Source organism: Podarcis melisellensis (genome assembly GCF_964234715.1).
Source record: "Podarcis melisellensis genome assembly, chromosome: 2".
NCBI classification, from domain to species: domain Eukaryota; kingdom Metazoa; phylum Chordata; class Lepidosauria; order Squamata; family Lacertidae; genus Podarcis; species Podarcis melisellensis.
The window spans coordinates 4,421,065-4,445,389 of NC_138529.1; the positions used below are offsets into that span (position 1 = coordinate 4,421,065).

Genomic DNA, 24,325 nt, shown 5'->3' on the forward strand with positions numbered 1-24,325 from the left:
TCTTAACATGATCAGAATTTTCTTGACTCAACTATCAAAAAACCCTAGCATGACATTCATAACTGAGAAATGGTTCCAGGAAGCAATCTGGGATTCCTTGTACATGAAATCAGGAGAGTGTATCTCAGGGTAACAGCCCTGAGGTAGGTAACGATGAATCATGATTTGTGAAGAGCCTGGTTTCAACTCCTAAAGCACATTTGGCATGATGGCTGAGTTTGTCTCCCCAAGGCTTGAAGTGTTAAGAAACTTTCCCATAATGCCTGTTCACCATGCAGTCCCTCCAGGGCCAAACAAACTGGTTCATTCAATCAGGCACACTACCCTGCCAGGCCAGAGAGGGCAAACACACTATTCGACACCCATGATCAAAGACAGGCAAGTTCTGAACCTGGTGGTCCAAACAGTTCCCTGCCTCCCGGCAGACAAGAACAAAAGGGAGAAGGGAAGGGGGGACCCAGACCACTTGAAAGGCCTTGGCACTCACTTTGTCTCTCCAAGTTCAGCTATGCAGCGGATGCGGGCGCCCGGAGCAAAAGGCATGTGGCCAAGGTCCTTTGTCTCCATGAAGGAGGGAGGTTTGTTCAGCAAAAGGGCAGTAAATATTTTCCCATGTTGCCAAGGAAACTTTGGGAATAATGTTGTGTAAACATTCCAGAGTGTGTCTAAAATAATGAAGGCCGGCCAGCAAGAGTGCCTTTTAGGGAATCCCCCTCTGCTCAACAGGCACAGGCAAGGAAATCAAAACAGCAGGCTGGAGAGGGAAACGCCTACAGGGCAAAGAAGGATGAGGGATGGCCTTACAGGGGAGGAGGCGGAGGTTTAATGCACCTTCTCTCGCTAACGCTGCTGTCTAAGCACTCCAGGAAGGAGATGCAGGCTGCCTTCTCTACACAGAATAACGTAGCGTTAGATGCAACTGGTTCAGAGGACTTCAGGCTGAAGGTGGGAATATTATTTTGAATGCTCCCTCAAACTCCCACAAATAACTAGTACAGTCAAACCTCAGTTGTCGAACGCAATCCGTTCTGGAAGCCTACTCGGCTTCCGAAATGTTCGAAAACCAAGGTGTGGCTTCCGATTGGCTGCAAGAGCTTCCTGCACTCAAGCGGAAGCCACGTCGGATGTTTCAGCTTCCAAAAAACGTTTGAAAACCAGAGCATTTACTTTGGGGTTTTCGGCGTTCGGGAGCCAAAATGTTCCAAAACGGAGGCGTTCGGGAGCCGAGGTTTGACTGTACATCAGGACTGTAACCCAGCTCACACTTTGCAGTGCTGCTTTTCTATTTGTGGGAAGCTGTCTTTGTTTGCTTTAACATGGGGAGGAATTTAAACAACATGATCATCAACGTACCATCTGCTAGGGCACTGTCCATTCTAACTCCCTATTCTGCCGCATGCATGGATCAGTTCACAATGGCTTAAGTGCAACTGGGACTCGAACTTACACTCATTCCTTACTAAGCTCAATATGTAGTCAATTTTTGTTCTAGGCTACAGCTCATAGAAAGTGGAGAGAGAGCGTAACCGATAGTATTAGTTCATAGGATAGTCTGAGAATAACTCAGCGCTGTGAACGCAGCACGGTGCAAGAGCAAAAAGGACTGGAGAGGAGCAAAAGCTCTTTGTGTTTGCTAAGCCATTCTCAGTTATCATTACACTGAGCAGGAACTTGTAGAGGTATCTTGCACTCACATCTATCTCTATTTCCCCTCCCGCTCTTCGAGCCGCGTTCAAAGGGCTTCCCAGTATACCAATATCCCAGTTTATTTTAGGCAAGCTATTTCCCCTAGCAGGGCTCTGGTTATTCAGTAGCAGCGGTGGGATCCATCTCAATAGTCTGACCAGGAATTAGGCGTGAAGTAACAAGGCAGCTGAGATCAGAACCCAAAGACACTGCATCCAGCAAAGTGATTAAGGAAAGGGGAACTGGAGGTAAGGAAGGCACGTTCAGCAATGGGTGCGTAGGTGGCTCTCCTGGTCTGCTGACGAGAAGGGTTTGATTGTATATGGCTTCTTAGCCATTCAAAACTTCAAGCTGCGAGCCAGTGAGGATACAGGATATCAGGAAAATGGCAGAGAGTTTGGTATAGGGCTGGTCCATGGGCTCTGGTAAACTAACACACTTCTTTATAGGTTTTTTTGGAGCGGAGCCAAGTAAGGGGAGGGGGGAAATGATGGAGGTGTGTTGTTGTTTTTGTTGTTGATGATGATGGTGTTATTTTATTTGTACCCCACCCATCTGACTGGGTTGCCCCAGCCACTCTGGGCAGCTTCCAGAGGATACAAAAACATAAGGTAAAGGTAAAGGTACCCCTACCCATACGGGCCAGTCTTGACAGACTCTGGGGTTGTGCGCCCATCTCACTTAAGAGGCCAGGGGCCAGCGCTGTCCGAAGACACTTCCGGGTCACGTGGCCAGCGTGACATCGCTGCTCTGGCGAGCCAGTGCAGCACACGGAAACGCCGTTTACCTTCCCGCTGGTAAGCGGTCCCTATTTATCTACTTGCACCCGGAGGTGCTTTCGAACTGCTAGGTTGGCAGGCGCTGGGACCGAACAACGGGAGCGCACCCCGCAGCAGGGATTCGAACCGCCGACCTTTCGATCAGCAAGTCCTAGGCGCTGAGGCTTTAACCCACAGCGCCACCTGTGTCCCATACACAGGTTTTTTTGGAGCGGAGCCAAGTAAGGGGAGGGGGGAAATGATGGAGGTGTGTTGTTGTTTTTGTTGTTGATGATGATGGTGTTTTATTACAAAAACATAATAAAACATTAAAAACATCCCTGTAGAGGGCTGCCTTCAGATGTCTTCTAAAGGTTGTATAGTTACATATCTCCTTGACATCTGATGGGAGGGTGTTCCGCAGGGTGGGTACCACTACCAAGAAGGCCCTCTTGGTAAAATTATGCCTTCTGTGGAGAAAGTATATAGGGAGTTTTTCTCCCTCTTTCATAATAGCAGAACCCAGGAGCATCCAGTGAAGCAGAATTGCTGGACTGAAGCTGAATTGCTGTTGTTCTTTGCAGATAACAGTCAGTCCAGGCCAGCAGAAAAGCTTCAAACTGCTCCTTTACCAAAGCCATCCTATCCCAACAAAAGAGGGAACTGCATTGAACATGTGGCCTGCATGGTGTGCTCGCTCACATATATACCAATACAGCCTCATGGTGGCCATGAAGCTACAGGGCAAGAGAGTACTGAGGATAGCACCAAACTCAAAATCAGAAGAGGGAGGAGGCAAGCTCGATACAGGTAGTAAAAAGTAGCAGTTTGTTTAGTATGAATGTCCAGTGCATTTCAACCATGGATCATCCTCAAGGCAAATAATTTTCCTATCTTGTTCTGGAAAAAATAGAGAGAGCATGCTCACTAATATGCTTTGAATACTCTTGGTGGGCTCCTTTATTGTACTAGATACAGATGTTGATAGGCTTCAGCTCCCATCAGCCCCAGCCAGCATGGCCAATGGTCAGGAATAATGGAAGCTGTAGTCCAATGGCGGGTCACAAGTTGGCCAGTCCTGCAGTAGCTGAAGACCCAAGAAGACCCTTTACCACACAGAAGGATGAGTGGATTTTATCAATCCAGCCTAGAGATACCTTAGTACAAACACATTAAGCACTCTTCATGACACAAACTGCTATTTTATCTCATATGCTTGCCTCCCAACTCTTCCTCCACTCTTATGAAGTCATGGGCCACTCCTCACAAGGTAGCCTGAGCACGAATGTTGAAGCTCCCAAGTGTGCCCAAATTCACAGCTCTCACCACCAACTTCAAACCACTTAGACTGAGGAGTGAAATCAAGAGTGCAATGAAAAGGAGAAAACATTCGGTTCAAGGATACACAGAAGAGATCACAGGCCAAATATGCGGCAGATGGTCAAGCCTAGAGAAGCTGAGATGCTTCTGGCTCTCATAGGAAGCAAATCTGCCTCAGCCAGCTGGCCATAGAGTCTGTATCTGAGGAAAGGTATACAGGTCAGAGCCAAACAGTACAAATTGAGAGCATTTGCAGATGACTTAGTATTGACGTTACAGGAGCCAGAATCCAGTACTAAAAGGGTATTAGAACTAATTCAAGAGTTTGGTCAAGTGGCAGGATTTAAATTGAACAAGTTAAAAACTAAGGTTTTAGAGAAAAACTTAACATCGATTGAAAGAGAGAGGTTTCAGAATGAAACAGGTTTGACTGTGGTTAAGAAAGTGAAATACCTGGGGATTAACATGACAGCTAAAAATGGGAACTTATTTAAAGATAATTATGAAAAATGTTGGGCGGAAGTGAAAAAAGATTTAGAAATTTGGTCAAATTTGAAGCTTTCCTTGTTGGGTCGAATTGCAGCTATAAAGATGAATGTATTGCCTAGAATTTTGTTCCTGTTTCAAACATTGCAAATTGTGGACAAGATGGACTGTTTCAAGAAGTGGCAGAAAGATATTTCTAGATTTGTCTGGCAGGGCAAGAAGCCCAGAATAAAATTTAAGATATTAACTGATGTAAAGGAAAGGGGTGGATTTGCCCTGCAAGACTTTAAACTTTATTATGAATCAGCAGCATTCTGCTGGTTGAAAGACTGGCTGCTTCTTGAGAACACAGACATTTTGGATTTAGAAGGTTTTAACAATGTTTTTGGGTGGCATGCATATTTGTGGAATGACAAGCATTTAAATAAAGCATTTAAAAACCATATTGTCAGGAAAGCACTGTTTAATGTTTGGATAAGATATAAAGACTTATTGGAAAATAAAACCCCAAGGTGGTTGTCCCCAATGGAAGCGAAAGCTCAGAAAAAGCTCAATATCGAGGCCAAATGGCCGAAATATTGGGAAATTTTGGAACAAGAAGGAGATAGATTGAAACTGCAGAGTTTTGAGAAATTAAAAAACAAAGTGCGAGATTGGCTTCATTATTATCAGATAATGGAGGCATATAATTTGGACAAGAAAATTGGCTTCCAGGTGGAAAAATCAAAATTAGAAACAGAGTTGTTAGAACCTAAAACTAAGATTTTGTCAAAGATGTATAACTTGCTGTTGAAATGGAACACTCAGGATGAAACGGTGAAATCTGCTATGATTAAATGGGCACAAGATGTTGGACATAATATTATGTTTGCTGACTGGGAACAGTTATGGACCACAGGTATGAAGTTTACGGCATGTAATGTAATGCCTTAAGAGAAAATATTATGAAAATGATTTACAGGTGGTACATGACCCCAGTCAAGCTTGCAAAAATTTATCATTTGCCCGATAATAAATGTTGGAAATGCAAAGAAAATGAAGGTACATTCTTTCACCTTTGGTGGACGTGCCCAAGGATTAAGGCTTTCTGGGAAATGATTTATAATGAAATGAAAAAGGTATTTAAATATACCTTCCTGAAGAAACCAAAGGCCTTTCTCCTGGGCATGGTCGGCCAATTGGTGTCAAAGAAGGATAGAACTTTCTTTATGTATGCTACAACAGCAGCAAGAATACTCATTGCAAAGTACTGGAAGACACAGGATCTACCCACTCTGGAAGAATGGCAGATGAAGGTGATGGACTATATGGCATTGGCAGAAATGACTGGCAGAATCCGAGACCAGGGAGAAGAGACGGCGGAAGAAGACTGGAAGAAATTTAAAGACTATTTACAGAAATATTGCAAAATTAATGAATGTTAGAATGATGTCGGATAGAAATTAAGTGGTTTCCAGCTGTAATGCTTTAAGAGAATATGGGGGGGGGGAAAGGTTTAGAAATAGGTTAAAATTTATTGATAAGGATTTGCTGAACTAACAATTTGAATTGGAATACAAAAAAGGGAGGTCTGAGGAGGTCTGGGAAATAAGTTAATGAAAAATAAGTAATGGTTTTTAAATCTTTTTACTTTTGTATTTTTGTTATTTTTTTCCTTTTTTCTTTTTATTGTATTACTATTGAAAACTTTGATAAATATTCTTTTAAAAAAATAGAGTCTGCATCTGAGGAAAAGGCAATCTTTTTACTTTGGTTTCTCAAATTGTGAGAAAGGCTTCTCAAAGAAGTGTGGACAGTTGCCAGAGGCGCCAATTGTTTATCTTTCTTGTATTTTTTTTTAAAGTGACGAGCTTTAGCAATATTGGAAGCAAAATTATGTACATTCTACCATCTGTTGCAAGAGCAGGAATCACCCTAAGTGAAAAATTCAAATTCACAGGAATCGCAGCTTTTCTTAAGTTTCTAGCCCTTCAGCCTGGTGAGATCACACAGGAACAGAACAAGGGAATGGGAATCTGATAAGGTTTTCCAATTGATGGAGCTTCAGTCTCCCACATTTATTTATTTAACAGGATTTCTATACAGCTTAATTGCAAAAACCTCTTAGCAGTTTACATAGCTCTTTGTCTCTTCCCATGAACAGTTTATCCAATCCACTGTTCTGAGTCATATAGGTTCTTTTTTCAGATAATTATTCTCTCATTGAAACCACCCTGTGCAAACATAACACTTAACCATAGTTCATTGCCTGTTAACCCTGGCAAAAATTCCTGATGATAGTGAAATCTCCTACCAAGCTAAGTCCTGCTCAAAGAGATCATTTAGATGGAGGGACCACTAAGGCCATCTTGTCACTTTGCAACCAAGAGGCTGTAAAATTGGGGGAACTACCTTAATCACAGTTTGATCAGTGCAGATGTAATACAATGTCTAGCCCTGGTTTGCAGAATACATTATACAGATGCATATACTTTTTTACTCTACGATATTCACATATTCTCAAACATATTCACATCCTGAAGGGATACCTTCAAAAGCAGCTGCCAAAATCCCCAAGATGCTCAGTTCCTATTTTTCATGCTTGTGTGATGCAGAATGTGTATTACACCAAAACCTGGTGGCAACTCAAATGTTGCACTTTAAAATCCACAAACTGCTTAGGGCCTATCTCCTTGTGGCTATGCCTAGTTTCATAAAACAACCCTCTTTACACTCCTGGATCATTGGGGAGAACCTTGATCTGCAGGTTTCATATATTTGCTTTCATAGATTCACTTGCTGGCTGTGCAGAACAAGGGCCTCTGAAGTTGTGACACCACATCTCTGGAACTCTCCCACTCATGAGTTTTGCCTTCCTCAATCCTCAATTGCCCTTCAATCAATCAATCAATCAATCAATCAATAGCTAGCGAAGTCTTTTTGAGGAAGGCATGTGGAGAGGAGACAAGATGCTATTTTAAATATGCTGCATTCATAAAATTTTATTGAACTTGTTATTATTGCTGATTTAGACACCTGTTGTTCAGTTTCCTACTTTCAGGAAAATGGAGGAAGGAAATATACCAAATAAAGTATATCATTTAGCCACCAAACTGCTCTTCCCACTGTGCCCTAAGCTTGGCCGTGCAGATCTTCACTCACCTGCATGGTAGGCCACAGATCCCCTGCTCCAGCCAGGATGCCGGTTTTTCGGGTAGTCCTGGAACAAGAGAGAAACAGAACAAATCATGCAGCGTTACAATTTTATCACTGAAGGTTCTTTCAGCAGAAAAATGACAAGCTGTTAATACTGTATTTTAAAAGGGGTTTCCACTTGAAAGGTGCTTGATTCCTGCCTCCCACCCACCGCAGCTGTACAGTCATCTAGTCCAACCCCCTGCAATGCAGGAACCCTTTGCCCAATGTGGCGCTTGAACCCACATTGAGATTAAGAGCACCAAGACGTGATCACTGAGACAGGGGTCCATGCTGAGTCAAGATTCCCCAGAGCATTACCTCAGTACCTCAGAGGGGCACATCCCAATGCTTTGGGAAACCTTGACTCAGCATGGAGAGGGATTAGACCCACAAAGCTTTACGGCCACAAAACTGAGGAGGAAGAAAAGCCCTTACTGGAGTAGCCAAGACTCACAGTGTTCCAGCCTGCAGGGCATTCATAAGGGTGACTCAGCAGCACTTTATGGAGTTCCCTGAGCTCAACAACCAGGTAGTGCCTCTCTCACTAGGCTGGAAGGGACAAGAAAAAGACTAAGAAAGGGTTCAAGGAGTCTAAGGAAAAGATGCTGCAAGATCTTCGAATCTAACCACACCATGCCCTTTAATTTAACAAGTATTAGCATTCATTTAACGTGGTTTCTTATCACACTGGAAAGCTTCAGTTGGTACAAAACAAGAGCACTGCAGATATTTCCCTTCAAAGCCCTCATTGACCTGGGACCCACCTGAGTAATTTTACCAAAAGCAGACGACAGCAGACCAGCATGCCTTAATTTTATGCCTTTCGTAAGAAATGTATACTTTCTTGTGTGCTCTGCAATTTCAAATGCTAATCTTAGACCTAGGATGGCTTAAGCAGCTCCAGCTCTACAGAAATTAAGGCAGCTAAGGCAAGTTATGCCACATCTGCAATAGCTGTGCTTGCAGCTCCAATCAAAAAAGCATCTCTTAAAAAAATGGGAAGCACAAATACACATCATTACACGTGTGTTTTAAAGCACAACAGTGTTGGTTAAATGTTTAAACACCTTAATTTTTTAACAGAAACTGCCACACTGTGTGCCAGTGTGCCAAGAGAAATAAGCATATCCTTGGAGCTCATAAAATCCAGGAAAGCTGCTGCTGCTGCTGTTGCTGCTGCTGCTGCCCATTGTGTCTTTGTGTGATTTACTGCTCTGGTCTTCCCACCACCACTGTAGGCAGATCCTCCCCCATCTGCACTCCTGATGCCCAAAGTGGCAGAATTACCTATGATCAGTGAGCCATGCAAAAATGTATGTATTGGGCTCATCTAAGGCAGGTAATGTTGCGCTAAATGCAACATCTTTCTGGTGAAAATCTGAGGTGCTTCCAATTTTAATTCAGGAAAAAAGAAAGTGCTTTAGCTAACAGAAGTTTGGAAACACTTGTATAAGAAAATGAGCTGCACATTACTTTTCAGCCATCACACCCTATTGGTTGAGACTCATAGACTTGGCATGGTAGTCCCTGGGTTCCAGCTGATCTGGAAACAAGTCTCCTACAAAACAGCTTCTGGTGGTCACACAAACACACCCACACCAGATGTAGAATCAAGAGATTGTTTAGGGGATAAGTTGTCCTCCTGTAGGGACAGGAACTCAAGGGAGGGTGAAAGGAAGTTGATCCAGTTATTTTTTCTTTTCTTTTTCTTTTTGGATCTTGTATGGCTGCTGGGATTTGCTTGCTCGCTGTAGCAAGATGAGGAAGGAATGGAATGGTGTGGCCTTGAAGGCCACGTGAATCCAGACCATGTGTTGAGGCAAACAACAGAACCAGATGGCCACATCAGACAGGAAAGGAAGAGGGACAGACGCCAAACCAGCCCCAAAGAACAATCCTGCCTGCTTCTAATTTGTTATCTGGAATTCAGCAATAAGAGAGCCTGGCTCAGAAAAATCTTTGTAGCAGAAGTTGTGCAGGAAAAAGAAGCATGAAAAGACAGAGAACCCCAAGGCTGGGAGGAACCAAGTAATGATCTAGACCCTTGGGGTTCTCCAAAGCGGTTGTCCCATGGCAACACACAAAACTGCCAGGGGCGCCACAAGCACTTGTTTGATATCATGTGGCTTTTTGCACTGAGGAATGTCCTTAAAAGGAGGAGGCTAGCTTAGAAATCTAACTCTTCCCTCATTTATGCAAAGATGAGTTTGCAGGAAAATGCCACCATACCTGTGCAATATGACCATGACACCAAGGCTGTGTGAAATGGCTTCTATGTGGCAGCTGAAACATGTAGAGCGCCTCACCACACCATATTGCATACATAATTTCTATCAGCTGCTGTGTCATTCCACCTCTCAAAGAAGCCTCAAACAGACCAAGTTAAAGCCAGCGTTCAAGTGCACCCAGTGAGGTATCTGCTTCAGTTTTTTTCTAACTTCCAACCATTCTTTGTTTTGCAAAAGACACCAGGCACTGCAGAGCTCTTTCCTGGGACTATGTTAGAACTAATAATTTTTCTAGTTCCAGCCTGGTGTCATACTGTAACCTCATTCACATAAGACTATGTGCAAGTGGAAATTTTCCATTGAACATGCAAGTAATCATGCATGCTACACCATTCTTAAGCAGTCCCCAGCCAAATGAGATGGCATCCTGCGCAGTGCATTTGGAGGGGCTCTATTAAGCACACAACACAGCACACTCTTCCCCCAACCACCGTTTTACCTTTCGAGCCAAGCCCAGTGCAATGTAGCATTTCTCTCCTGGATCTACGATCTCAACTTCAAAGTAGTGACTCCTGGTACTTAGTGGCTGCCGAGCTTGGGCTAGACCCACGTCAATTATGCTCTTCCCCTTCCCCACGTACTCCAGGAGCTGCAGAGAAAAGGATGACACAATGATCGGCTGTCCAGATCAGACCTGACAGTCCATCAAGCCCAATGTTGTTTTCCAGGAGGATCACAAGCAAGGCATGTTAATACCCATCCACTTGTTAGTTAGCACCCTCCACTCCAATCATTTGGCAGATTCTGATGTTGCCTTAAAAAGGGTGGGGGAATGCAGTGAAAATCTGCACTTTTCATTTCTGGGAACAGAAACCACATTTTCACAGCTGATGATAATCATCCTGAATATAGCATCATGTTTCCAAACAATTATCATGGATACATGAAAAGAATAACAAAAGGGGTGTCATTCAGCTAAGCTAAAGGAATGCAAGTTGGTCAGCAATGGAGAGAGAACTATGAGGAGCACAAGTTACTGGTTGAATGACTGCATGATAGATAGCTAGTTGGTGTGCCTTTAAAACATGTACAAGCAGTTCAAGACAAACTAATGTGTGAAACCATGATATGGAAAATCCCATCCCTGCAAATACTGTATATCCACTTCTGTGAATAAGCACCTTAAACATGCAAGACCACTTTTCTTCAATAAGTTGAAATATATCCAGATGAGGCAGCCTTTTTTTCCTCCTCAAATTTTAGACATATGAACAACAAATGGATTTTAATTCTACATTGTAGCTGTTTTAATTGTGGTACTTTTTATAAACTGCCCTGCTGAAGAGTGGGATATTAGTACAAACAATAAATAAATTAATAAATTAAGTGGGAGTCCAAGACATGCAGTTGGCAAACATCCTTATCTTATTTTGCAAGTCTCCAGTATTCAAGGTATTTCAGTACTTTAGGAGATCAACATTAAAGAAAAACACTGAAATGTTTTTAATACAGAAAACATACAATTATGTTTATAGCCACAAAGATATTCCATTGTTCATAAATCTGGAAATCCAGCAATACCCCACCCTGAATCTGGCATTACAGGTGGAAAAAAATTAAGGATGGATGGAATCATTTTGAAAACAAAGATACACCATAAGGAAGCAATGCCATGAGCAGCAAAATTGTGAAATTAGATAACATAAGGAAAATAAATCATTATGCATTCCTTATTTTAGCATATCGAGCTAGAGAACTAACATTGTTATTTAGCATATACAGATACAGTAAAAGCAAACCATATTTTAATAAACAAGACCACCTTCTCCCCTCTTTTTCTACCCAAACCTTGTCTGCCAGGTACATTTCAAACTTTCGTACACCAGTTTTCAAAGCAGAGTCTTCTGCACAGGTTTCAAAAGTGCTGCAAGTGCTAAAAGGGAAGAACTTTTTTCACATATCTTCTCATTTTGCATAATTTATTCTGCATGTGCAGTGAGCAGCAAGGAGGCAAGATGAGCAGTGAAGATCGTGCTCAGTTGCCTCCAGTGTTCCTCTACCATTTCAATTTTTAGCAGAGAAGGAAACAAAGAGTTGAACTGAGAAAATATATGGTTGTACTGAATCCCAGGATATCATGCACCCCCTGGTATAATTGACACTGCCAGGTGTTCCATCATCGAGCTAGCACTGTTCTACTAGGAGTTCTATAGCTGTAGTTGCAGCAATGATGTGATCAACAGCTACTGCAAACTTGCATGAAGTATCTTAGTCCCAAGGGCATGGGTGTGCATGCACACAGACACCCCTCATGAAGCACAACCACATACTGAACTAATCTTTCCTGGCTCCTACAGCTCTGTGGAAAAACAGACCATTGACCCTTTCCACTAGCTTTCTGCACTGCTGCCATAGGATTCCAAGAACCACTCATCCATCTAAGCACAAAGCAAACATTTCAAGCAGCTAGAACAGGAAGCAGCTCGACATAAGGAGTGACCTACTCTGACAACGATCTATCCTGGAGGAAGAACAACTCTTAAATGTGATGTTCTTGTGCAAGTTTCAGATGATGTTATTGTTATTAGTAGTTTTATTGAAGGTGGCTTTATGTACAATTTAAATAAAACAATTTAACAATAAAAACAGATGCCAAACCAGACTGGGGGAGTGAGAATTCAAATGAGAGGGATGGGAAGCACAGGAAATTCAACCTTGGTCTGACTTGGCTATTGATACTGAACTAATGTTCTTGTTCTACATTTCCCTTCCAGATGGTACATATTACTGAGTGATTGGGAAAGTGCCTCTTATGGATGCATCTTGTCTGGATTAAATACAAGCATCTAGCTTATTCCTTCATCTATACATGACTAGTCTTAACTGCTGGTGCTGACTTCTCTTCAAGCCAGTGGACAATTTTAGGGTGCTATTCAGCTTTCTGGGCAAGTGACTAGCACTGCACATATGAACTGCATTTAGGGACCATGCTTAGCTCCATGTCCCAATAATACAGCTGGTATACTGGTAGCGAAGTTTCTAGTACAATAGTCATTCTTATGCATACATTTCCCTATAGAATGGGGGACACGGGTGGTGCTGTGGGTTAAACCACAAAGCCTAGGACTTGCAGATCAGAAGGTCAGCGGTTCAAATCCCCGCAATGGGGTGAGCACCCGTTGCTTGGTCCCTGCTCCTGCCAACCTAGCAGTTCGAAAGCACGTCAAAGTGCAAGCAGATAAATAGGTACCGCACCGGCAGGAAGGTAAACGGCATTTCTGTGCACTGCTCTGGTTCGCCAGAAGTGGCTTAGTCATGCTGGCCACATGACCCAGAAGCTGTACGCCAACTTCCTCAGCCAATAAAACAAGATGAGCGCTGCAACCCCCAAATCGGCCACAACTGGACCTAATGGTCAGAGGTCCCTTTACCTTTACCCTATAGAACAGAGGTAGCCAATGTGGTGTCCTCAAGATGTTGTTAGACTCCAAACATCCCTGACTATCGGCTAAGTCTTTAGGGTTGTCCTAAAAACCATGTTTGAGTTCTGGATCTAGGCATGTAATGCAAATAAAGGCGAACTTATTTTCTGCCCTTTAAATTATACTTCAAAATCTGCCCCAGTGGCAGGCCACCTTACCATTCCATAATGGGCCAGCCCCAAATCAATCAATGAGAAAGTACATGGGACCATCGGTCTGCTGAAACTAAGCAGGTCTGGTCTCGAGAACCATATGTATGTCACTTTAAGTTCCTTGGCAAGATGAAAAGAAAATAAGAAAGATGACCAACTAGGGCAGGAACAGGCATATATCCAGGAGCCCCTTTGGCTATAGGCAAAAGAGCAGACAAACAGGGTAAATATGCAAGGTGTGTTTACACCTAGCCCTGATGAATCACTTGCCAGGGCTGTCTTTAGAAAGCACTTTAATCCCCTTTTAATGGCAGGCCTTTTAAGAACTCCATTCAGTCATCAAAAGTACAGAAGGCCTGAAACAGGAACAGGCTTGGGCCAGGCAGCCCCACCCCACCTGATCTTCATGGCCCCAAGCTTCTATTTTGTGCTGCCCTGCCACCCTAGCGCTGTGCTGAAATATGTCATCCAGTTTCTCAAAGGTTTTCTTCCCTTGCAAAAGAGGCTTCAGCTTTTTTCTGCCTCATTCTCAGGACACTTCAGAATTTCTTTAGGGTTTTGGTGGGAATGCAGTCTTATGCTTATTGTTGTGAGGTGGCCAAGAGTGGGGTGGGGTGGGGGTATTTCTTCCCAGTAAACAATTATCCAGCACTCTGCAGCCCCCCTGACTGGCTGTGCTTTCTCTCATCTGAAAAAGCCCTGGGGTGGGCAGGAGTTACCTGATGAGGGCTTTCCCTGGGCCTTAAGTGAAGCACAGGCATTCGAGAAGCTTGCCAGGTGCAGAATACGGTAGAGATGATTTGTAGAATGAAATAAATGGCACAGATGAAAACCTGTTGTACACCTCATGTTTGGCTGTTTCTGGGTTTAGATAACAAATGGAGTACCGCAATGCTCTCTACATGAGGTGTCCCTTGAAGGCACCTTATACTCTGGAAGCTGCAGCTACAGCAGAATATGGCTTAGCAGCTGCTGAGTGGAGCAGCTTAAAATGCTGCAAACTACTGAGCCCTTTCAAGGTGTTGGCCTTCATGTTTAAAGTTCTAAACTGCATGTGGCCCAAGTACTTAAAGAGGAGCCTCTTCCAGTACTAGCAATCCTGTACCTTCAGATCTGTGATGGAGACCCTGTTCATGGTACAGCTAGTAGGCACAGGACAGAGTCTTCTTTGTGGTGGCCCCTGAGTTGTGGAACTCCCTCCCATAAAAGTCCATCTCCCACTCAACCTGTCACTAATCAAACATATTTTTGAGACACACCTTTGTAGCAGGGGATTGTTATCAATCTGATATCCCTTACCTGCTGTAGGTATCCAAGATTTTTTTGTGCTATATTACTGTTATTGTTGTTTAAAGTTGTTCTGATTTATTATAATGATTGTATTTGCATTTTATTGTATGCCATCCTGGGCTCCTTTCAGAAGGAAGGGCAGGATACAAATAACGACAATCCTACTGGTACTGTTGATACAGTCACTGTGCATATGTTTCTGGAAGCGAGAAGGAAAAGTGACCTGGTGTCAACACACACTATATGAAGCCAGGGGCGCCGACTTATAAAAAATATTGGGGGGCCCATACCGACTTATAAAAAATATTGGGGGGGCCCAAGACCTCCAAACCGCTGCTGCTGGGGGAACGAAAGGGGCGAGCCCCGGGCTGCCCCGACCTTAAGTGAACCTGTGAGGTTGGCTGCCGCCGTGGGCGGTGAATATTAATGATGTATCATTTTTGTGCTTCATGCTGTGGCCACAGACATGTGATCTGATGGTAAATTTGGGGTGACCCAATGCAAAAATCCTGAGAATCCCTGTGGATCCATGCTTTGTAACCACGTTTTTGCACCATTGCAGCCCCAGGCAACAGTGGGTGTGTGATTTTTGGGGGGCAGGCTGTAGCCATGGACATGCTATGTGATCTGATGGTGAATTTGGGGTGACCCAATGCAAAGATCCTGAGGATCCCTGTGGATCCATGTTTTGTAACCACGTTTTTGCACCATTGCAGCCCCAGGCAACAGTGGGTGCGTGATTTTTGGGGGGCAGGCTGTAGCCATGGACATGCTATGTGATCTGATGGTGAATTTGGGGTGACCCAATGCAAAGATCCTGAGGATCCATGTGGATCCATGCTTTTTAACCACATTTTTGCACCACTGCAGCCCCAGGCAACAGTGGGTGCGTGATTTTTGGGGGGCAGGCTGTAGCCATGGACATGCTATGTGATCTGTTGGTGAATTTGGGGTGACCCAATGCAAAGATCCTGAGGATCCATGTGGATCCATGCTTTTAAACCACATTTTAAGTGGGGAGGGAAGGAAAAACAGAACGGACAAGGAGCACGAGAGGGGTGTGCAGAGAAGCAGCTGGCTAAGAAGGCAAAAGTTTTCCCTCACCTACCCACCCAAGCCAGCCAGCTCCCGAGTGCTCTCTCTCTCTCTCTCTCTCCTCCCCCCCCTCCTGGAGCACAGAGACGACACTCTGCTTGCCTGGAGGGGAGGGGCTTTCCCTGCTCTTTGTTCCGTTTGAGCAAACACAGCAAGGAAACAGAGGCAGAATGCAGGAAAGCAGCCGCTTCCTCTTTTTGAGGGAAAAATACGGTAATAATTTTCTTAAATTATTGGGGGGGCAGAGCCCCCCCAAAAGAATTTTTGAGGGGGCTCGGGCCCCCTCAGGCCCCATGGAGTCGGCGCCTATGTATGAAGCGGACCTGGACAGAGACATGGGCTGATAAGGTGCACTTCTCACAGAAAAACCTATGGAGATGAATGGCGTCTCCACAAATGTGACATGCAAGTAGAGACTTTTGAACCTGACACAAGATTAAACATCCTGGGAGTCTGAGTTTTTATCTTTTCTTTTTTTTTAAAGTTTCTAGCACCTATCATGTTGAAAATAAAACTTTAGACCATATAAAGGCAATGTGTGTTGTCATGAGGTGTGTTTTGAAGAGGTGAAGTGATTCAGCCTCTGTATAATTTCCCTTCTCTCATAATAACCAGAATGGAAATTGTACCAAATCAGCCAGAAAACTGAGAATTTGCATAGTCTGTTCAGGTCACAGAACTTCACTTTCCTGGCAGGTTTAAGGATTTTTTCCTGAAAAACAGGATTCTAAAAAGGCATCCGGGGTGAAGGATTTCATTAATATTTCAAGAAAACATATGAAGGAGCCAGCAAGTTCCCAGTGGCCTGAAGAAGAACAGACTGTTAAGCAACACTGTCATGCCTTTCATAGCAGCACAATAAGCAGAAGTTCACTAAGCAATGTTTTCCAGTCTTCTTTTCCTCATGAAAAGCTGCACCTGTAAATTATTTGTCATGCAGCTGTTAAAGGCACAGATATAAGCTCCCTAGGAAAAAAGGGTGGCAGTTCCACCAGAAACGGCCAGCTGCCACCTTGGTGCAACAGGCCAGCACAAAGCCTGGATGGTGACTGGCCCTTTAGGAAACAGTTTCCATGCTGGCTTTCCTGAAAAGACTAACTGAATGCCTGAGGCTGCTGACTTCTGCCCTCAAGATCTGGTGATGCTGACTTTTACCTCAGGGCTTACTTGCTGGGGACAGAAAACTCAGGCTCATGAAAAGAACTAATGCTGCTGGATTTCTTCAGTCAGAAACACACACAAGTGGGACGTAATGCAATATACAGAAGAAAATGCTTTTTTAAAAAATCCAGAGGAAATTCCTAGCCGAGAATAGTGTTGTTCAATGACCCCACCAAGTACAAATTCAAAAGCTAGTTAACCAAAAGAGAGAGAGAGAGAGAGAGAGAGAGAGAGAGAGAGAGAGAGAGAGAGAGAGAGAGAGAGAGAGAAAGGAAAGAAAAAAGAGACAGACTTCTAATACTACAGGAGGGTGACCATAGGAAAATAGATGGCTTCGGGCTACTGCAACTCAGACATCCAAAATTCCAAGACAACCAGTTTTGAAAAAACAGACACACACTCACTTTCAAGAGACGCACAGCAAATCCAGGCCTACCTCCCACTCTGCCAGCGTGCCGAAAACCCACGCCCAGCCTTTGAAGAGTGGGCTTTTAATAAACAAAATATTAAATTGTCCAAAGGAAGAATGCAAGTTATGCATTTTATTTTTCCATCAGGCCAGGGAAAGAGCCAGGAAAGAGAGGGAGTTTATGTGGGTGAATTTGGCACTGCAATTCAAAGGACAGAAAGAGGAAAGAGGTTGTCCTGGAAGGATCCGGCAGTCCTCAACCCGCTTGGCTGGGTCCATACTCAGGATAAGCAGTTCTGTGCATCTTTTGAAAGTTCAGGGCTTCATCTCAGAGGACTACTTCACACACTAGAACAATAGGAAAGGAGCGCTTCTGCAAATCCCTTCTGTGGTCTGAAAATGTCTCATCTAAACACCCTTAACTAATTCCAAATCACCATAAGCAATACATGCTTGTGGTGTTGCTCCGCAATCAGGATGGTGTGGGTTTATACATTGCTAAAGCTGCATTGTGGGAAGCTTCCATGGATGGTTTTTGTCTATCCAGGATCAGAGTGGAGAATTCTCCCACAGCCTAGAATGGCTAACAATTCTTCCACCTATGCTCAATTCTCCCCCCCCCCCATACATTTCTCAGCTAAAAATAAAGTACAATTATCTGAGGGCACATGAGATACCTTCCCCTTAAATAAACAGTGCAAAGGCTATGTAAGTACCAGAATACAGCATTTTGGGGGAGGGTTCTGCGGTCACAAAAAATTAAGCTTACTCAGAAGAAAAGGCAATCATCCATTTTAACCATGAAAAAGGAACCTAAATCTTGAACGGCAGAAGACCCTAGGAGTGAAAACAGCTGCATAAAGTGGGGAAAGGCAAGGGATAATTTTGAAATAAGAGAGGAAATGTAAATGGTTGGCTTCCCTGTTCTTGCAGGGAGCCAGGGGAGCTGTCTGGGTCAGGGAAGGTCCACATCTCAGACTGGGACAGGGGATAGGCATGTAGAAAACAAGGGCTTATGTAAGGCCTCTGTGGGCAATGGCTTCCATTTCAGGCATAGGGTTAAGAATGTGCAAACAACTCTGCTGGATCATACCACAGGTCCACCTAAGTCCAACATTCTTTCTCCCAGCCAAATATCTTTGAGAAGCTCAGACTGGGGCATAATGGAAATATAGTGGCACTCTGTCTGTTCCTAGTATCCGGTAAGTTGAGGATATACTAGTTCTGAACATGGGAGGATCCGTTATTAACCACCCCAACCACTTGTGAAGCTACACACAAAAAGGATTTGTTGAGCCATCAGAGGCCTGTCTCTCCTTTAACACTTAGCCCAAAGTTGCACCTCCACCAGACTCACAATTATGAAAAAGAAATTCCACCCAGAGCCCTTCCTGATGGCATTTTACTTCAGACCATAGTTTATAAGGGGAAGCTTCCAGCAGATGAAGGCAACAACATGTTGGCCAAGCAACGAGAGCATCCAAGACAAACAGGTGAACCTCTTAGATAAGCAGATGTAGGCCCCGCTCTTTCTGCTGGTCACATGAGCCGTATGCTCAGCCAACAACAGCTGAAGGAACTTAAAACTGGTAGCACATTCCAGATTTAGGCAGAGCAGAGTCTACAGGGCAGGCTGAGAAAAATTCGTCCTTAATAAACCCCAGGTTAATTCCAGCAAAGGCCATTTTGTGGTGGGGTAGATGGAAGCAAGGAATCCTGAATAAGACAGGCCCAGCTCCAAGCCAATGCACCATATATTATGGTGTTGTTGAATGGAGAGTCTTTCATAATAAAATTTGCAGAGTTACACTTAACTATTTAAAGCCTACTTACCATCCCCATAGTCCTGACCCTCCATATCAAGACCACTGATCTGGGCCATCTGCGCAACAAATGTCAGCTTGTGAGACTTATTCTGGTGGGTCACCTAGGTGAATCCAGTTATTTCTATTCACCTTTGTTAGAAGGAAGCTATTCCTCGCTGTGGCTGCCATCACCTCATAAATGACAAACGTCAAACCTCAATCCCGTGCAAAATGTTTCAAAGAACACACCAAACACAAAAATATTGTACTTCCACCAGACTTCTGAGAATCAGAGGTATTGTTAAAAGAAAAATAAAGAAGTTTCTAGTTCTTATTATTCCAGATTAGAATTTTTAGAGGTATGGGTATGCTAAAGCACCAATGACAGAGGAGAAGAGCACAACTCTTTCTGTGCCTGCTCTCATGAATGGCAACAACTTTCCCCACTGCAATTCCTGGCACAGGTGGTGCTCTGCCAAATAAACTACAACCGTCTAATGCAGTGCACATCCGCAGTCACATGTTTGCTTTAAATATTATATTGCTTAATCTTTTACTCCGTGTGTGTGAACATTTGACATTTTCAATCACCGGTTTTTGTTTTGGTTTTTTACTTCCTTGAGTCAGTTTAGCCAACAAAGGTGGAGAAACCAGAATGCTGGTGATATTAGAGTTGTTACACTGAAGGTCAAAGGGCCTGGAGAACCCTGTCAAAAGGCCCAGTGCACATCAGACCAAAAATTGTCCTGACACTAGTCTTTCTTCTGGAGACACATTTTATTTTTAAAAAAAGCAACTGAGTAATAACTTTAAAGGCAAATGGATCACTGACTTATTTTGTAGTACCAGGCTCCTCAAAAGTAGAAGGATTAGTCTTCCTGATGTGCACAGAAAAGGGCATGTCAGTGAATGTACTCAAAGACCCCAGGGGCTGATATGAAGGAGTTGAAGGATGGACCATTAATTCTTGGGTCAATATACAGTCCAAACAGCAGTAATAACAACAAAAATCCTGGAGGGAGTCTTAGCCAAACTGATGCCAATTCCAACTGTGGTGGTGCTGGGAGGCAGTCTAAACAAAGTAACAGATAGATAATAGTGGAGCCTGACTGACGATAGTGGGACCTAAATGACAATCAGGACAGCTCAAGAGATAAAGGGGGGGGGGACAACAATTGGGTAGGAGCACACCACAGTTGGTATTTTGCTATATCTAAGCACCCCAGTCTCAGCAATCTTGCAACTCAAATGACAGGAAGAATTCCAAAGAACTTCCAAATAAACTAAGAACACTGATTTTAGGATAGCTATGTATCAACGTCTCATTAGGGCAAGTACTGCAGCATATTGCTGGTTTGAAGCTACACCCAACAGCATTAGATAGCTAGGATAGCTCAGTCAGCAGAGCATGAGACCTTAATCTCAGGGTTGTGGGTTTGATCCCCAAATTGGGCAAAAGGATTCCTATACTGCAGGGGGTTGGACTAGATGATCCTCATGTTCCCTTCCAACTCTGCAATTCCTTGATTCTCTTTGACTCTCAGGGACCATTATTCCCAAAGACTTGAAACTACAACCCTGTTCTGAGAGCACTGAAAGCAGAGCTCAGAACTGGAGGCAACCATAGCTCAATTGCCTGGGATGAATAGTAGTTATCAAAATGGTAACCGCTATTCTGAAAAAGGAAAATTTGTAGTATGGCAAGAACATCAGAACACCTATTGTCAGGGGTTCAGAAAGAGAGACACAGGAGGGGGAGCAAATGGAGAGTGAGGAGGAGGAGTACGAAGGGGGAGCAGGCAGTGACAGCGGCCAGAGTCACTCCACAAGTCTCTCTAGCGAATCGGAGGACTCACAGAAGGGAGCGCCCATGGCCAGAGCGAGGGGGGTTCCAGGGGGGAAGCCCCAGGAGGGAGGGGCCAGCGGGGAGTCCCTGAGCAGCAGTTGGAGATCAGGACCAGCTTCCCCACCAGAGCGCAGTGGGGAGGGGGAGTCCCAGGAGTCGGGACCAATGCTCTCACCACCAGCGGAAGGAGAGGAGTCAGGTTTGGCAACGCCCACATCAGGAAGTGGGGAAACGGTCAGAAGGAAGGTTACCGGCTGGGCGCGCGCGCCAAGTTCAAATGTAGAGGCGAGCGGCACAGCAGGGAGTCCTGACAAGGAGCCAGGTCCTAAAGCCCGCCGGAAGGAAGGGCGAGATTCAGGGGGGTCAGCGTCAGAGGAATCCAGGAAGGAAGTAACACCAGAGGGCAGAAGGACCCAGCGAAGGAAAGAGCAGCGCAGGAGGTGGAGCCGGGCTAGAATCTTAAACTGGTGTGGGGTCAGCAGTGAGTCAGAGGGGACTTAGCCGATCTAGCGTCAAGACGTGGGTCTGCGCGCCCAAAGCTTGGAAATGGAAACTAAACTTCAATAAAGACTTTTGTATATAACATCCAATGGGCGTCGGTCCTCTGTGAGCTGGGACCGAGAAGCAGTCCTGACACCTATATTCATCAAAGCTGTTAGTTTTCTGTTGCAACATAAAATAACAAAACTACTTTAAATAGAAAACCAGAATACCCTCAGCTATTAGAACCCCAGGAATCAGCTGAACTTCAGAGTATCAGGCAATGCTAACAGTTTTTTTAAAAAATGTTTAATCATTTTTGCAACAACTGCAAAAGACACATACAACAAAAACCATAATAACACTAATAACACAATTTGACAATTCAGATTTGAATACTGATATACCTAGACAGCATTTTAAAAAGCAGAGACATCACCTTGCCAACAAATGTCCGTATAGTTAAAGCTATGGTTTTCCCAATAGTGATGTCTGGAAGTGAGAGCTGGACCATAAAGAAGGCTGATCGCCGAAGAATTGATGCTTTTGAATTATAGTGCTGGAGGAGACTCTTGAGAGTCCCATGGACTGCAAGAAGATCAAACCTATCCATTCTGAAGGAAATCAGCCCTGAGTGCTCGCTGGAAGGACAGATCCTGAAGCTGAGGCTCCAATACTTTGGCCACCTCATGAGAAGAGAAGACTCCCTGGAAAAGACCCTGATGTTGGGAAAGATGGAGGCCACAAGGAGAAGGGGATGGCAGAGGACGAGATGGTTGGACAATGTTCTCAAAGCTACCAGCATGAGTTTGACCAAACTGCGGGAGACAGTGGAAGACAGGAGTGCCTGGCGTGCTCTGGTCCAGGGGGTCACGAAGAGTCGGACACGACTAAACAACAACAACAACATACCTATGACTACACCTTTTTAACAATTTTTCCCCACCTCTCCTCCCCCTACTTCCCACCACTGTCTGCCTTATTGCACTGTCTGCCTTTATCTATTCTTAATTTGTGTCGACATGCAATTTGTTCATATGTAGCTAGTCTGTCCATATTATCAATCCATGTGCTCAATGGAATCTTTTTGTGGCTCTTCCAATTCATCAATGCTAACAGTTAACAACCCCGTCCCCAGCGACCAGTTCAGTGTCTCTGGCCCAATTCCCACATGTGGTTAGATATATCCCCCAACCCTTATCAGAAGATGCTACACAACTGAATATCTGAACTGTCTCTGCACTGACCACAGGTGGTTGCTTAGTTACATCTCTCTAGCCCTAAACCACTTAGGACCACTTGGTAACTTAAGGACAGCTTTCTCCTACATAAGCCTGCCTCCACATTAAAATATCCCTCAGAGGTCCCTATTCTTATCCTACCACAGTAGAAGCAAGATAGGCAGCCAACAGAAACAACGAGGTTCTTGGTGGTAGCCCCTCCAACACACACACGTGCACTTTGGAATTCTGTCCCGAGGAAGGTTTGCAACATGTGCTTTAATTTCTGCTGAGGAAACAAAGTGGGAGATAATCACAGTTCCCTGTATTTGGTGCCAGTTGTCTAGCTGCTGTATTTTCTACCAGTTCCCTAGTGTATAGTTTGAAAATATTAAGTTAACAACACAATTCTAACTACTGTATTGGCCCAAATATAAGCTGCACCTGCAAATAAGCTACACCTTCAAAATTCAGAGGGGGAAAGAAAAAAAGACAATAGCTGAATATAAGCCGCTCCCTTAAAATTCTGCAGGCACTCACACCCATAAATGGCAAATATAGAAGAAAATCCTACAGGTACCATTCCCCCGTCCTCCTGGGCTGCTACCTGGGGGCGGGGGAGCAGCGCTGCTTTGCTGGCAGCCTCCCCCCCCCTCGTTCCGACATCTCAGGGAGGCTTGGGAGCGGCGGGCAAGCTGGGCGCCATTGCTCTGCGCTCCCGGGCTGCTTCCTTGGGGGAGGGGAGCCACGCCGCTTTGCCAGCAGCGTAAGGTCACGAATATAAGCTGCACTTTAACTTTTCACAGTTGGAATTGGGGGGAAAGTATGGCTTATATTTGGGCCAATACAGTATGTCTACTCAGAAATAAGTCTTACTGAATTACATAGGGCTTATTAAGTGGTGTTAGGATTGTAGCCTAACTAATGGAAGTTCATGAAAAAAGCATTTACCTGTTGTGCAGGAGATCCATCCCGACCATTCAGGGATGCTTGGGGGGGGGCACGAGAAACTTTCTTTCCATGAACTTCCTTAACATATTTAAGGATCCAAGCCACTTTATGTGAACATTAAAATGAACTCCAATTTCTCTTGGATAGAAGGACCAAGCTTATAGAATAAAGGCACTCAGTGTGGTGGTCATGACTCAACAAACATTTTTCATGTGTTGCTATCTATTTTATCGCTGTTTCTGTACTGTTCAAGAGATTGGGGGGAGGGAGACAAGGAGGAAGAACACAAGCCAAAAGCATCAAGCCATTTTAAAATACGAAGGCCGACTGATCCCATTAACATGGCCACACCCTACCTTTCCCCTTCCAGCTCTGTCTAACAGAAGAGTACAATGTTCAGATATTTGTGGTATAATGCAGCAGCCAGACAGTATACAGGATAGAGTTGGAAACAGCAGACAACCCAAGGTCTTGGTTGGGGCAAATACATCAACCAAAGCAATATTGGCTTTAAGGGGCTGACCTCCAGTCACCGTTTTAATCTGCTGGTGGAACAGCTGGCTCTCTTTCACGAAAAGGTCTGGAATGTCTCTTTGGCATGTCCTCAGATGTTCTCTACTGAAGAACACCAGATGAGAGCCTGGGACAGCATCTTGTTACAAAGGAAAAAGCTGCAGTGCCTTCACCCCACTGTGAAGCTTCTTCATTTCCAGATAACAGCTTTGGGGGCCTCTATAATTTAAGCCTCGGGGCAGAGCACATGCTTTTGTCACCATGAA

General features: G+C 44.2%; 1 protein-coding gene across 6 annotated transcripts in view; it reads right to left on the bottom strand.

The window, feature by feature from the left end:
- Positions 1-24,325, bottom strand: part of SPRYD3 (SPRY domain containing 3) — a 48,136-nt gene that overhangs the window by 6,473 nt on the left and 17,338 nt on the right. For all 6 annotated transcript variants that reach the window (XM_081898154.1, XM_081898153.1, XM_081898152.1 and 3 more), the window contains exons 7-8: positions 10,155-10,304; positions 7,392-7,449 (exon numbers count right to left, since the gene is read on the bottom strand). In XM_081898154.1, the coding sequence (XP_081754280.1) occupies positions 7,392-7,449; positions 10,155-10,304 (208 nt within the window). The remainder of the gene's footprint in view (positions 1-7,391; positions 7,450-10,154; positions 10,305-24,325) is intronic.